At 38.2% G+C, this 14,319-nt stretch overlaps 1 protein-coding gene across 1 annotated transcript in view; it reads right to left on the reverse strand.

Moving 5' to 3' along the window:
• The window catches only part of LOC138152181 (putative speedy protein E7), a 62,118-nt gene extending 54,561 nt beyond the window's left edge, over positions 1-7,557 (reverse strand). Inside the window, exon 1 of the mRNA XM_069075963.1 lies at positions 7,434-7,557. Within this exon, the coding sequence (XP_068932064.1) occupies positions 7,434-7,557 (124 nt within the window). The remainder of the gene's footprint in view (positions 1-7,433) is intronic.
• Between the last annotated feature and the right edge of the window lie 6,762 nt (positions 7,558-14,319).

The raw sequence follows: 14,319 nt of genomic DNA on the forward strand, positions 1-14,319 counted from the left end.
CCACCTTTGTTTGGCAGAGGTGGGGAACTATGAGTGTGGTACATCAACATTTTTCAATGCATTGGTAGTTTTTCTGAACTGCCTTTTTTTTCTTTATTCTTTTCTGTTATGAAGGACTGCTCTCTAGGAGCATAATTATTCTATACATACTTCTATTTTTCTGTTCTTTCTCTGCATGAAAAATGGATACATGACCTATATAAAGAGAGATTTTACAAGAAAATTAGAGGAACCTTCAACATATTACTTATTAGACTTATGGATAGCAGAACAAGTTATGAATAAACAAGAGATAGCAAAATTAGGTGTAAAATGGATAATTTCTAGTACATTAAATTGAAAAGGTTTTATATAAATAAAACAAATATAGCCAAGATTAGAAAGAAAACAGAAAATTGGGGGTGGGAATTATAGATAGTTTATCAGATGAAGGTCGTATATCTAAAACATAAGGAACTTTGTCAAATATATGAGGATATAAGTCTTTCTCCAATTGATAAATGGTCAAAGGATATGAACAGGCAGTTTTCCATTGAAGAAATCAAAGCAAATTGTAGTCATATAAAAATGGTCTAAATCATTATTGATTAGAGAAATACAGATTAAAACAACCTTGAGATATCGTTTTTATACCTACAAGATTAGCTAAAATGATAGAAGGGGAAAATAACAAATGTTGGAAAGGATGTGGAAAAACTGGGACACTAATTAATTGTTGGTGGAATTGTGAAAGGATCCATTTCTTTCCTCAAGATTTTATTTCATTTTTTATCTTTATCCTTTTTCTTTTACCTCTTAGAATTCGTAGTTTCTTCCAAGGCTTGGTTCCACCTCCTTCAGGAAGCCTTATATGATCCCCTTGGTTGGTAGTGCTTTCTCTTTCCTCAAATGATAACTTATACATTTTTGTTTATATGTCCTCTCCCAAACTCATGTAAGGGCATTTTTGTCTTCATATTTGAGGGCGTATCTAGCATGATGCTTACACACACTTGTTGCCTAACATGTCTGCTAAATTGCACTAGACTGAATTCAGAATAAGCGTTTCTTTTCTGAATATACAGGGATCCCCAAAGGTACCCAAGTCATTATTACTGCTAATATCTTGGTAACAAGAATTACAAACCAAAATCTTTTACCAAAACAGATCTGGAAGCCAAAATAAGTAATTAGTTCAATGAGATTGGGCAAGATTTAGCAAGGAAAAAAAATCCAGTTTAGCAGAAAACTGCTTTGCTAATTGCTGCTAACACCCCTAACAAGAATTACCATGTGGATTTGAAATCTTTCACCAAAACAAGTATGGAGACCAAAATAAGCAATTAACATGTTCCTCAGCATGATTAACTAAGGGGAAAAAGTCCAGTTCAGCAAAAACTGAATGAACAAACAGCTCTGTTTCCAAAGGAAAATACACAGATGACTAAGAATCCCTTTGAAACCACTGAGATGAGCTTCAGTTGAGTTTCCTTTACAAGATGCCTTGTTTGACCAATTTCATCAGACCTTAAAGGAAATAAAATCTGAGTAGAAATGTCCAATCTGGGTCATAGGAGAAATTTAATTCAACAAGCATTTATAAACTCCATTCCTCATTATGAGAGGCAGTCTGGTACAGTGAATAAAACCTAGACTTGAGTATGAGGACCTGGGTTCTAATCCTACTTCTGAGGCTTACTCTCTATGTGACCTTGGGCTAGCCTCTTAATTTTCATGGGTCTCAGTTTCTTCAACTGTAAAATGAAGAAGTTGGACTAAATGGTTTCTAAGATCCCTTCCAACTCTAAAGCAATGATCATATGTGTCCTGTAATAGGGATATGAAGGTAAGATTAAATAGTCTTGCCTTTTAGGGACTTAAATTCTGATAGATGGATGGTGGCCAGTGAAGGGAGTATTGGAGGCATCAGAAGGATGCTGAGATGATTCATTACGTAAGAGCAATGAGAATATTGATTTGATTATTGTGCTTAGAGGAAGAGGTGAAAATTGGAGGTGGGCTGCAGTGTAGTATGTGAAGTATGATCTGAGAGTCTGAACTTAATCCTGAATAGATATGTTGGGCTATTTGTCTAGTTGAATTTGTGGTAGTCAATATCACCAATCAAGGCAGTAAAAAAAAAAAAAGATAAAGTAAGAAAACCGGGGAGAGTTGGAAAAAGTCCTATGAGACCATTATGATTCCCAAGGTCTTTCAGTTGAATTATGCAGATTTAAAAAGACCATTGGTCAGTACTGAAGAATCTGAGATGCCTTTGAGTTCTTCAGAAAAGAAATATAATCTAAATCTACTCAATAGGAAATGAAATTTGCTCTATCTCCTCTGAACCTTTTAGCAGAAGGGTTACTATTTTTTCTCTAAATGGGAATATTAAAATCCAAAACCTTGATTTCAATTTTTAAACATCAGAGTATTCCCGAATGGGAAACAACAGAAAGTCTTCTGGATATGAGTCATGGAGATGGGAGAAAGTGTGTGCTCCTTCACTAGCTTTATTAAGTAGAATGACAGAGTAAGAGTTGAAAGGCACCTTGGTGAGGACTTAGCCCCAACACTCTCAATTTCTGCAAGTGATCTGCCCTAGGTCATACAGGAAGAGTTGAACCAGATAGCCTCAGAGTTTTCTTCCAGTCCTAAGTTTATGATTTTAAAATATTGCCCACATTTTTATTCAGTGGCTGTTTCTTTTTCTCTGAAAGGAAAGAAGTTCAGGAAAGGATACTAAAGGTGATGACAGGAAAATAAAACTTTAAGAGTAAGAAAGCAGATGAGGGAATGGGAGAAAATGCCTCCCCTTAAAGTGGGAAGTCAGCCTCTCTACCGTAAGAGAATATGTGTAAAGACCTTATAGGAAAGAATCATTGCAAGGAGAAAACAACTGTGGGAATAAATGTGTCCTCACTTAATATTCAGAAGGACTTCTAAGTGACATTACTAGTGAAGATGCAGAGTTCAGAATTTCTGAAGCAAACAAGTCCATCTTTATAATGCCTTGGTCATTTTTCTGGTCAAGTGGGTTGTTTTGATTCCCTTCATGAGGAAACACCAAAAAGCTGACCTGTCTTACCAGTGATGCTTCTGTACCTTATGGACCTAACCTTGTAGAAAGAAGTAAATGGGGCTCTCAAAAAATAAACTAAATTGAACTTTATTCTACCTTTCTCAAACATTGAAATCACCCTAGTGAGAGAGAACCTGTGCCCTGAAAAGACTTGACACAGACAAAATGAATTGAAGGCAATAGGAATCATCTCACTAATCTTTCTTTTTAAGTATTAGATCCACTCAGCCATATCAGACAAATTAATTGAACCAGAACAGCTTCCTTCAGGCTTTTGACTCTGGCTGCTGTTGTACTGACCCTAAGGCCTTTGAATGCATCCAACATATAGTTATAAAAACAACACTGAGATAAATCCTTTGCAGGAAAGCTTCAGAGATGGCAAGAGTCCAGCACTAAGATTAGGTGTGCTGTGCTAACTAGAATGTCAGAAGTGCTGCCCAAACCTCCAATGATCTGTGAGAGGGACATGGTTCTGAGGAGGAAAAGCTCATTGGGATGGGTGGCAGAGGTTTGGAGTTGCCATCTCTGGAACTTTTTAAGAAAAGGAAAGAAAATCATTTATCCTCAACCAACTGGTTGTTCACCTGCCTCAAGGCAGGGGCTTGGACTAGATGACTTTTTAAGGACATTTCCTACTTTCTAATTCCACTATTAGAGTTAATTAAAAGAGGATCTAGAAACAAATAATGATAGTGGGATTGATCAAAAATCATTTAACACAAGCAACATTAGAGAGCAATCCTATTTCTATCTTTAAATGATTTTTAGAAGTCTTTTGAGTTATGTTGCAGAGTGAAGGTAATGAACAAAAAGAAAGAGGACCCCCTTCCTTTCTCCCTCATTCCTCTTTGCCTAAAGCATGTCAATAGAGGAAAGAGTTAAGGAGATTTTGGTGACAGTATTTCTGTCTTGGTGGACATTCCCATTTAACCCAGATTTCAAGGGCTTCATGGAATTTTCAGCCAAGGGCAAAAGGACCTATGGCAGAAAAGTGACAGGACGAGGCCTAATTTCTATTCTAACACTAAATATCTTGGCTCTTTAAGCGAATACACTCTCTAGAGATTGGATGTAACATGGAGGAAGTAGAAAACTGAGCTTCCTATCAGAAAATCTGAGTGTGAACTCCTGTCTGCCACACACTTGACTTCAAGCAAGTCATATAATCTCACTAAACCTCAGTTACCTCATCTGTAAAATGGGGGTCATAGATTTAGAACAGAGAGGGGCTACAGCAATCAGCTAGTCTAAACTTCTTGTTTTATGGACAAGCAAACAGACTTCAGAGAGAAGTGACTTGCCCAAAGTCCCATAGCTAGCAAGTATCCAGAGGTAGGATTTAAATCCAGGCCTTCTGACTCCAAATTCCATTACAACACACTGGATAATAAGGGATGTTGTATAGGTTAAACTTTTTTTTTTTTGCTTTTTGGAGGGCAATTGGGGTTAAGTAACTTGCCCAAGGTCACACGGCTAGGGTTTTTGGTGTATGTGTTAAGTGTCTGAGGCCAGATCCAAACTCAGGTCCTCCTGACTCTGGGGCCAGCACTCTACTCACTGCACCACTTAGCTGCCCCTAGGTTAAACTTTTTACGTTGTTAAATTTGTAATTCATCTTTTGAGAATGTTTGTTCATATTTTTTTTACTATATATCAATTAGGAAATGATTTTTGCTCAATTCATATCTTCTTTCTCTGAGCTATAACTACTAGTCAAATACACAGTGCCTGGGAATGTACTGGCCCTTGTGCCTTGATGAAAAGGTGAAGGGTAGAGAGAATACTGAGATACTTTGCTATTTAATAGTAGCAAAGATGACTTTGTTATTACTATTACTACCATTACTATTATGCTCTTAATAATTATTATAATACAAATATGTTTACTCAAGAACTTAGATCCTGGATGTTTACTATGAATTTTCTCTCAGCTGAAAAATAAACCCGCTGAACCTCAACATGCTCATCGTTCCAGCCTTGTAATTATATTTCCACTTGAATTTCAGAACTATTTGGAGACTGTAAGCTGTGGTTGTAGTTGATAGGGTAGTTAGTTCTACCATTAACATTCCTTGAATTCATACTTAGCATTTGAGGTTCATTGACTGACCAGTATTCATCTTCAATGACTGTGCAATCACAGCAAGAACAATGCTATAAGCAGGAAAACTGGGGTTTTATGAAAATACTATTATCTACTTTTTAGAACACCAATTGGCCTAATAGAATTATTTCAAGTATTAGAGTCACTGAATCTTAGATTTGGAAACATATCAGAAGCATGTATTTGGTCTCTATTTAGAGACCACTAAGGATGAGTAGCTCAACCTCCCAGGGCATTCCATTTTATTTTTGGATGGTTCTAGTTCTTGGGAAGTTCATCCAGATATTGAACCAAAAGATATTTCCCTCTTACGTGCAACCAAGGATCCCATTCTGCCCCTGGGGGCTGAGCAGAATAAGTGTAATTACTTTCTCTTATATAAATCCATCAAATATTTGAAGACAGCTATCATGCCCCCTGTTCCAAGTCATCTCATCACCTACTCTTTTTTTTTTTTGCTTTTTTGAAGGGGGAAGGCAGGGCAATTGGGGTTAAATGACTTGCCCAAGGTCACATGGATAGTTTTTTGTGTTAAGTGTCTGAGGCCGGATTTTAACTCAGGTCCTCCTCACTCAAGGGCTGGTGCTCTATTCACTGTGCCACCTAGCTTCCCCCATCACCTACTCTTTCTACTTTTATTTGACATGGTTTCAAGTCCCTTCACCACCCTGATTCAACATCATCCCTCTTCAAAATGTGGTACCTGGAACTGACTACCATACTGCAGTTGTGGTCTGATCAACACAAAGAAATAAAGACAATCAATTTCTTCATTCTAGACTCTATATTTCTATTAATATAGCATTAAAAAGTGAGGTGATTATTCCCCAAAGCAGCCTTCTTAGAGGCATAATCAGTTATGGAAGAAGCTTGGGCCAATACCAGATTTAGCATTCAGAGTAGGTGAGGTGTGAAGTGAGGGGGAGTCATTGTCACGCAATGCCTTGGGACTTCTGCTTTGTAGTACACACAGAGTTGGGCAGAGTGATAGGGCTGTAGTGATAAGTCTGAATTCTACCACCTCCAATCCAATATCTCCAACTGCCTACCAAGTGTTTCCATTCATATATTTCTGCTGTAATCTCAAACTCAATATGCTGAACTCATCCTCCTCCTCAAACCAGCTCCACTTCTTATTTTTTCAATGTATGCCTGTGTCCTCAGGACTAAAAAACTTTTCTGTCATTTTTTCTTTCTTTCTTTCCTTCTTCTCTCCTATCCCATTATCCATCACCTTCTTATTGGCTTAACTGAGTAGAGTCAATTGGGAGGGGGAGGGGGTACATTCAACTCATGATCATTCTATGCATCTACCAGCTAGCATTTATATAGTGCTTTAAGGTTTGCAAAGCACTTTACAAATATTATCTCATATTATCTTTACAACACTCCTGGGAGTTAGGTGCTTTATTATCCTTATTTTCCAGATGAGGAAAAAAAAACACAGAGAGGTCAAGACTTTCCCTGGGTGACATGGAAAGTAAGTGTCTAAAGCTGAATTTGAACTCAGTACTTCCTGACTCTACGTCCACCATTCTATCTACTGAGCCATTTAGCTACCACTAGTTAGATGGAGCTGTGGCTTTGGGAAGATAGATTGAATTTAATATCTTCTTTTACACTTACAATAGCCCTGGGAGGGAGGTAGTGCCAATATTAAAAATTCCAATTTTTATAGAGAGATTACTGACTTACCCAAAATCTTTTGACTGTCTGTGATAGACCTAGGACCAAACCTAGGTCTTCTGATTACAAGTCCAATGCTCTTAGAAGTAGAAACAACATCATTGAATCACAGGAATATGAGAGACATCAGAGGCCATCTGGTCCAATATATACCTGAATACAACTCCCTCTTCCCTGCCACACTTGATAAGTGATCATGCAGCCTCCGCTTGAAGACTTCCAGGAAGGGAGAACCCATGACCTCCCAAAACAACCCATTCTGCTTTTGAATATCTCTAAAACTCTTTCGATTACACCAAATTTCCCTCTTTCAATGGAAAATTAATGAAGGTCACTCTTTCTCTGAAGCCCTCATAGGTTAGATAGGAAGGAGTTTATTTAGAGATTTTAGGGAACTGGGGCCATGCTCTCCTTTGGTCTTCAAATCAATGAGAGACCAAGTGTGGTCTCTGCCTGGTCTTGGGCCCATTTGATGGTCAATCAAGTACATCCACACAATCATTCATCAAATAACTACCGTGTGCAAATCTCTGTGTTAGGTGCTAAAGATTCAAATAGGGTCTGCAATTTGGAGCTCACATCCTGTGGGGTATAATTCTTCATCACCATCACCATCACCATCACCATCATCATCATCACTATCACCATCATCATCATCACCATCATCACCATCACCATCACCACAATCACCACCAATAAACATTTATTAAGCACCTGTTATGCCCAGGCACTAAAGACAACTATACGTTGGTAAGTATAGGTACCTTGAGAACATATGAATTCTTCCACATGCTCTACCCCTGACTTTTGCTAATTGGCTTATAAAGGAATTATTTATATACTATACTTATTTAAAAGAAAAGACTTTTGTGTGTCCTTAGTGTTGCTTTATTTATTTTCTTTGCTTATCGACTTACTGTGAACTGATCTGGCTTTGGGCTTTCATAATCAAATACTATTCCTTATCTATATAAGGCAATTATCTATATTCTTCTCAGCCCACAGGCAATAACAAGGGGATAGTTTTACCAGTATCACATATTCCATTTTAATCCTGTATTATCACTGACCAGAAATGAAAAAGGTGGAATGAACCTTGGAATTAGTTTTATATTTAAACAGTAGAACTTAAGCCACAGTCCCCTACTCTCAGCTCCAGACCACAGAGGAGATTTGTGATCAAAACTCCAATACTACATGGCAGCCACCAGAACGCTGAATGGGTAGCAGGCCCTGCTTCCTGACTCATTGACTTGAGTGTTTATTAGGCTGAGACCTTCCCCTACCAGAAGCTCCAAATCCATTTCCTGGACACACCAAATGTCATTAAGGATGTAAAATTGAACCCCGGGGCAGTTCCTTGTCCTGCTTGCCCATGGCCCCTGCTGTGAGTCCTTGGTTCAACCAGCTGAGCAGTAAATTTAACGAGGGAACTGGAACTCAGACAATGGGTTTTATTCTCTTATATCTCTGAGCAATGCTGGTGACTAAGGAAAAAACACAGACTGCTCAGGACTGTTTCCAGCTGAAAACAATGAATCAAATGCATGGTGCCAAAAGCCATATGCTTTGTTCTTATGGTGAGCCAAGGGAAGTAGAGTACTTTCCTGACTCTGTCTACACTACACCAAGTCTCCCGGGTGGCTCAGCTAAACTTCCAGAAGCAAGCAGCCTGCTGGTTGTGGTAGGTGAAATACTCAAATGACTGACTGCATTTCTTACTTTTTATGCACGTGTTACGGCATCGTGTAGATACTGCCTCTGTCGGGGGGCAGACCGAATATCTTGGAATATCAGAGGTAAATGACAAACCCGTGGTTACATAGCTAAAAGAATGTGTCAGAAGAGATATCTGAAAGCAATAAATCAGCAAGGGCAAAATAACATAGCTGTACAAAATGAAATAAAATGCAGAGAGGGCACAGAGAATAGGAAATGCTGGTTTGGTTTTGTTCGGACCTAGGATTTCACCAGTTTAGGGAACTTTTTCTTCCTGGGAACAAATTTCCTCTCCTAAAATAGATGAGTACCTTCTCTGTACCTTACATTCCTAGATAGTTACCCTGGAACACTAAGTCAGTCACAAAGCCAATATATGTCAGAGACAGTACTTGAAACCAGGTCATCCTGACTCTAAAGTTAGAAAACTCTCCACAAGTACACCATACTGCCTCTCAAGGCTAGGAGAGACTCATCAGGGATAATTCCCACCATCCTCTGCATCAGAGGGGCTCTCACAGGTAGTAGAGGCTCCAGTCCTCCTTCCCCTTGACAAATCCTGCCTCAGACACTTGCTAGCTGTGTGATCCTGATATGATCCACTTAACCTCTCTCTGCTTCAGTTTCCACATCTGTAAAAGAGGAGGTTGGGATTGTTGGTCCCAAGGTCATTTCCAGTTCAAAATCTGTGATCCTATCATCTACCTTGATGCTGAGTCTAACAGATGAAGGATTTAATCAGTCCAGATTGCTATTTAGGAAATTTGAACCAAGCATTGCATTGTACTAGGAAAGGTAACAGCAGTCCTGGTTTGTGATTAGACTGACATTTCAATAGGAGGAATGGGTGTGACCAAAATTTCAGGGAGACAAGTCGACTTCTACAAAGGGTCAGCTCCCTGACATATATGTCAGCCTATCCCCAGGTAGGATACAATACTAGGTGCCATGGGATTTTTTACATAATTTGTTTTTGTTTTGTTTTGCTTTCTGGAGCGCAATTGGGGTTAAAAGACTTGCCCAAAGTTACATGGCTACTAAGTGTGTCAAGTGTCTGAGGCCAGATTTGAACTCAGGTCCTCCTGATTCCAGGGCTGGTGCTCTATTCACTGAGCCACCTAGCCACACCTAATTTTTACATAATTTGAACAATATACTGTCTCTACTCCTAAGGAAACTTCCCATTGTCAATTGGCACTGTAATCTAATGTTCCCTTCAAATGAAAGGAACAAATGTCTCCAATTTAAGGATTAGAGACAGAAAAAAAGTTCTCTCCTCCCAACAAACTAGTTAAGAGCTTCACTGATGCTGGCTTAAGGACATGTTTGGTAGCAGGACACAAACATTCTCCCACATGGACAGTTCCTAAATATTCTGTAGGATAATTTTCTATGCAGCTTTCAGGTTAACAAGCATTTATTAGGGATTGTGTGTGTTCCAGGCACTGTGCTAAGTGCTGCAAATACAAATATGAGCAGAAAAACTGCTCCTGCCCTCCAGGAGCTTACATTCTATAGGGAAAGCAACACATAAAAGGAAGCTGGAAATCAGGGGTAAAAGCCGCATCTGAGCCAGGATCTCCTCTACAATCATACAGGGCAGGTTAGCCCGCCTTTGAGTGAAGACTTCTAATGAGGGGAACCCACTATTTCCCAGAGAAGCCCATTCCACTTTCTGATAGCCCTAATTACTAGCAAGTTTTTTTTCTTTTACATCAATCCTAAATTTACTTCTTTGCAACTTGCATTAATTGTTCCTAGTTCTGCCCTGTGGGGCCATGATGGCCAAGTCCAATCCCTCTGACATGTGACAGCTCTTCAAAAACTCAAAGATGGCTATTGTGCCTCAGCCCCAACTTCTCTTCTCTAAGATAAGTACCCCTAGTTTTTTCAGTTAATCCTAATATGACAACTTTACAGGCCAGTTACCATCTCCTTTCCCCTTTGCTGGATGCCAAGCTCAGAAAAGTCGAGTTCAAGTTCCAATTCTGCTTCTTACTTAATCAAATCACTATTTTCTTATAATTTCACTTTCTTTATGTAAAATCAAGGGGTCAGACCAGATGATCTCTAAGTTTCATTCAATAAAACAAACATTTATTAGGCACCTACTATATGCAAAGCACATTGGTAGGCACTGGGGTTTTATTACTTTGAAGCATTCTCTGATGAAAGAATTTATACTTTACAGAGGTAACTAGGTGGTACGGTGTAAATACTTGACTTGGAATCAAGAAGATGAGTTTGAATCCTATCTCAAGTGCTTTGTAGTTATGTGACATCAGGCAAGTCAGTTAACTTATTTGCCTCAGTTTCCTCGCCTATGAAATGGGGATAATAACACCTCTTCCCACTGAGGGTTGCTGTGAGGATCAAAAAAATTAATACTTGTAAAGCATTTTATAAACCTAAAATGCCATATAAATACTAGCTATTATCATTAATAGACAGCGTATACACAGATAGCTCTATACAAAAGCAATTTATATACATTTGTGTATATATATGTATATTATATACAATTTATAATACATTTGTGGTTTCATGTGCAATCATCTTTTTATTATACTATGTTATGGAATTGCTTGTTTTATTCCATAGATTAAAAATAAAATAAGATAAATAATTTTTTTAAATGAAGAATAGTGCCAGAGAGTGTTATTTGGATTTCTACAGGAAGGACAAGTTTCTGACCAGCAATGCCATGAACTTGACAAGAGTTAGTATGATACAGTCTTGTGATTCTAACAAAGGGCTTTAAACTAAAAGGGAAGATACTCTAGATAACAAGTATCAAACTAAGAAAAATAATAACAGCAGGGATATTCCAAAGTGTCCAAGAGACAAATATCAAGAAAGGAGCCTATAAAACTCATGGCCTCAGAAGATTGGGTACAGATTCACGAAGAGCAGCTTGTAAGCAAGCTGAACTAGCAAGCCCAATCAATGCAAGGAGAGAATATGATGTTACAAGTATCACTGATATCTGATAGGATGCTACCTTTACTGGAATATGCTCTAAAAACATAGTTCTTAACCAAGAATCTGTGAACCTTTTTTTTTTTTAGACAATTGGGGTTGTGGCTTGTCCAGGGTCACACAACTAGCAAGTATCTGAGGTTAGATTTGAACTCAGGTCCTATTGACTCCACAGTCAGTGATCTGTCTACTGCACAAACTAGCTGCCCCTGTGTGAGCTTATTTTTTAAAAATTGATAGCTATATTTCACTATAATTTATTTTATTTGTAATTCTATGTATTTTATTTAGTTTATTTAAAAACAGTATACTGAGAAGAGATCAGAAGACTTCACAGATTCCCAAAGGGAGTTCCTTCACCACCCTGGTTGCTCTTCTCTGCCTGCTCTCCAGCTTATCAATATACTTCCTAAAATATGGTATTCAGAACCGAACATAATACTCAGCTGTGCTCTGACCAGGGTAGAATATAGTGAGACTATAAACTCGATAGTCCAGGATTCTTCTGTTTTTTTTTCTTTTTCTAAGACTTAAAGTTTCATGGGTAGCTAGGTGGCACAGTGGATAGAGTTCCTGAGTTCAAATGTGACTTCAGACACATAGGTCACTACCTATGTGACCCTGGGCAAGTCAGTTAATCCTGTTTGCCTCAGTCTCCTCATCTGTAAAATGAACTGGAAAAGGAAATGGCAAACCACTTCAGTTTCTTTGCCAAGAAAACCCCAAATGGAGTCATAGAGTTGGATATGACTGAAAACGATAATAAACTGAAAATAATAATAAAAGTTTTGTTGCAGTAGGGAACTCCCAGTGAAGAGTCACCCTCTCCTACTTTAGATTGTCAATTACTGGAGCCCTGAGGAGTTTGACCTGCCCAGGCTCATAGAGACAAGAGGTGTCAAAGGTAAGATACGAACTCAGGTCCAAACTTGAAGACTGATTCTCTATCCCCACAGCAGAAGTGCCACAGGAACTAGAAAAAAATGTAATTGAGAAACATTTAACAAAAGAAATAAAAATATAATGGAATGTGGATAATGTGAATATGTCATTTTCTAATTCAATATGCAGCTGCAGGGATGCACCATTTCTATTTGGCTTGACACACCTTTATACTGCCTCACATCACAACTCTCTTAGTCGCAGATTAAGAATGTTTGACCTTTCTTATCCGATATCACCCTATTGACACGTATTGAGCCAATAAAACCCTTGGATCTTTTTTAGGCAGACTTCTCTCTATCCACTCCTCCTTGAAGTCTGCATTCCCAGGGTTCAGTTTTCATGTCAGAGTATTCCAGACATTCCTCTCCATCTTGTTGCTGTGAAATCCATTTTTTTAACACAAATATGACATCATTTATCCCTTCTCAATTTTATCTTCTTTGACTTGGTCCAACTTTCCAGCCTGTTGATAGCTTTAGAATCTTGCCTCTGTTAGCCAGTAATATTAGACATCCTTCCCAACTTCGTGTCATCTGCAAATCTGACAGTTTATGTCTTTATGCAACTCACCAATAAAAAATGTTAAGCATGGGTCCCTGAAGTCCTGCTGTGGGAATCTCTTTAAAAGTTGACACTAAGTCTTTAATACACACACACACACACGTGTATGTATATGCACATCGGCCTGTACACATAAATATGTATATACACATTCACACATATATGTGTGTATACATATGCATGTATGTATGCCTTAATATGGCTATTTAGCCAATGCCAATCCACTTAACTGTAATAATGTTTAGCCCACATTTTTCCATCTTGTTCATGAGAGACTTTGTTAAAAGCTTTGCTAAGATCTAGGCCAGTTATATTTACAACATTCTCCTGATCTATCAGCTTAATAACTATTTTCACCACCTGCTTTTTAAAAAAATGTTTTATCAATTGCTTTTGGGGTTTTTTTTAGCAGTTATTTCTGGCCATTAATTCATATACCACATTTTGCTCAGCTATTCTACATTGATGGTTCTTATTATTCAGTCATTTCAGTCATGTCCAACTCTGTGATGAGCAATTACTTTAATTCTGGCTTTTTGCTATTACAGAATATGCTGCTTTGACTACTGGGGTGTACATAGGTCTTTTCTTGCTATCTTTGATGTTGATGAGGCATGGATCCAGTAGCAGACTCTAAATGTTAGAGAGTTTAGTAATTTTTCTTGAAATTGTTGTTTCCCAGTTGTTTTCCAAACTTTGTCCAATTCACAACATATTGTCCAATTCACAATATATTGTTATTCATTCATTTTCAATTGTGCCTGACTCTTCACAACCTCATTTGGGGTTTTCTTGGTAAAGATGCTGGAGTGGTTTGCCACTTCCTTCTCTGGTTCATTTTACAGATGAGGGAACTGAGGCAAACAGGGATAAGTGACTTTCCTAGAAGCACACAGCAGCTAGTAAATGTCTGAGACTGGATTCGAACTCATGAAGATAACTCTATCCCCTGCTCTACCTAGCTGTCAATGTATTAGTTTCCTTGTTTTCCAAAGCCTTTCCAAAATAAATCATTTCCACGTTTTTGTCATCTTGGCCAATTTATTGGGTGTGAGGTAAAACCTCAGAGGTGTTTAATTTGCATTTATCATATTATTAGTATTTTATTGGTAGTAGTGTTGTAGGACCATCTTTGATTGTCAATAGTCTTCTATTCCTCATTACAATAAAAAAAATGATCATCCATGATTTCAGAGGACCAAGGACGATGAGAAATACTATCTACCTCCTGACAGAGAGGTAATAGATTCAGGGTGCAGAT

The sequence above is a fragment of the Petaurus breviceps genome, unplaced genomic scaffold (genome assembly GCF_028583685.1).
Source record: "Petaurus breviceps papuanus isolate PSGF00001 unplaced genomic scaffold, PetGlider_PUasm1.0 90919, whole genome shotgun sequence".
Taxonomy (NCBI): domain Eukaryota; kingdom Metazoa; phylum Chordata; class Mammalia; order Diprotodontia; family Petauridae; genus Petaurus; species Petaurus breviceps.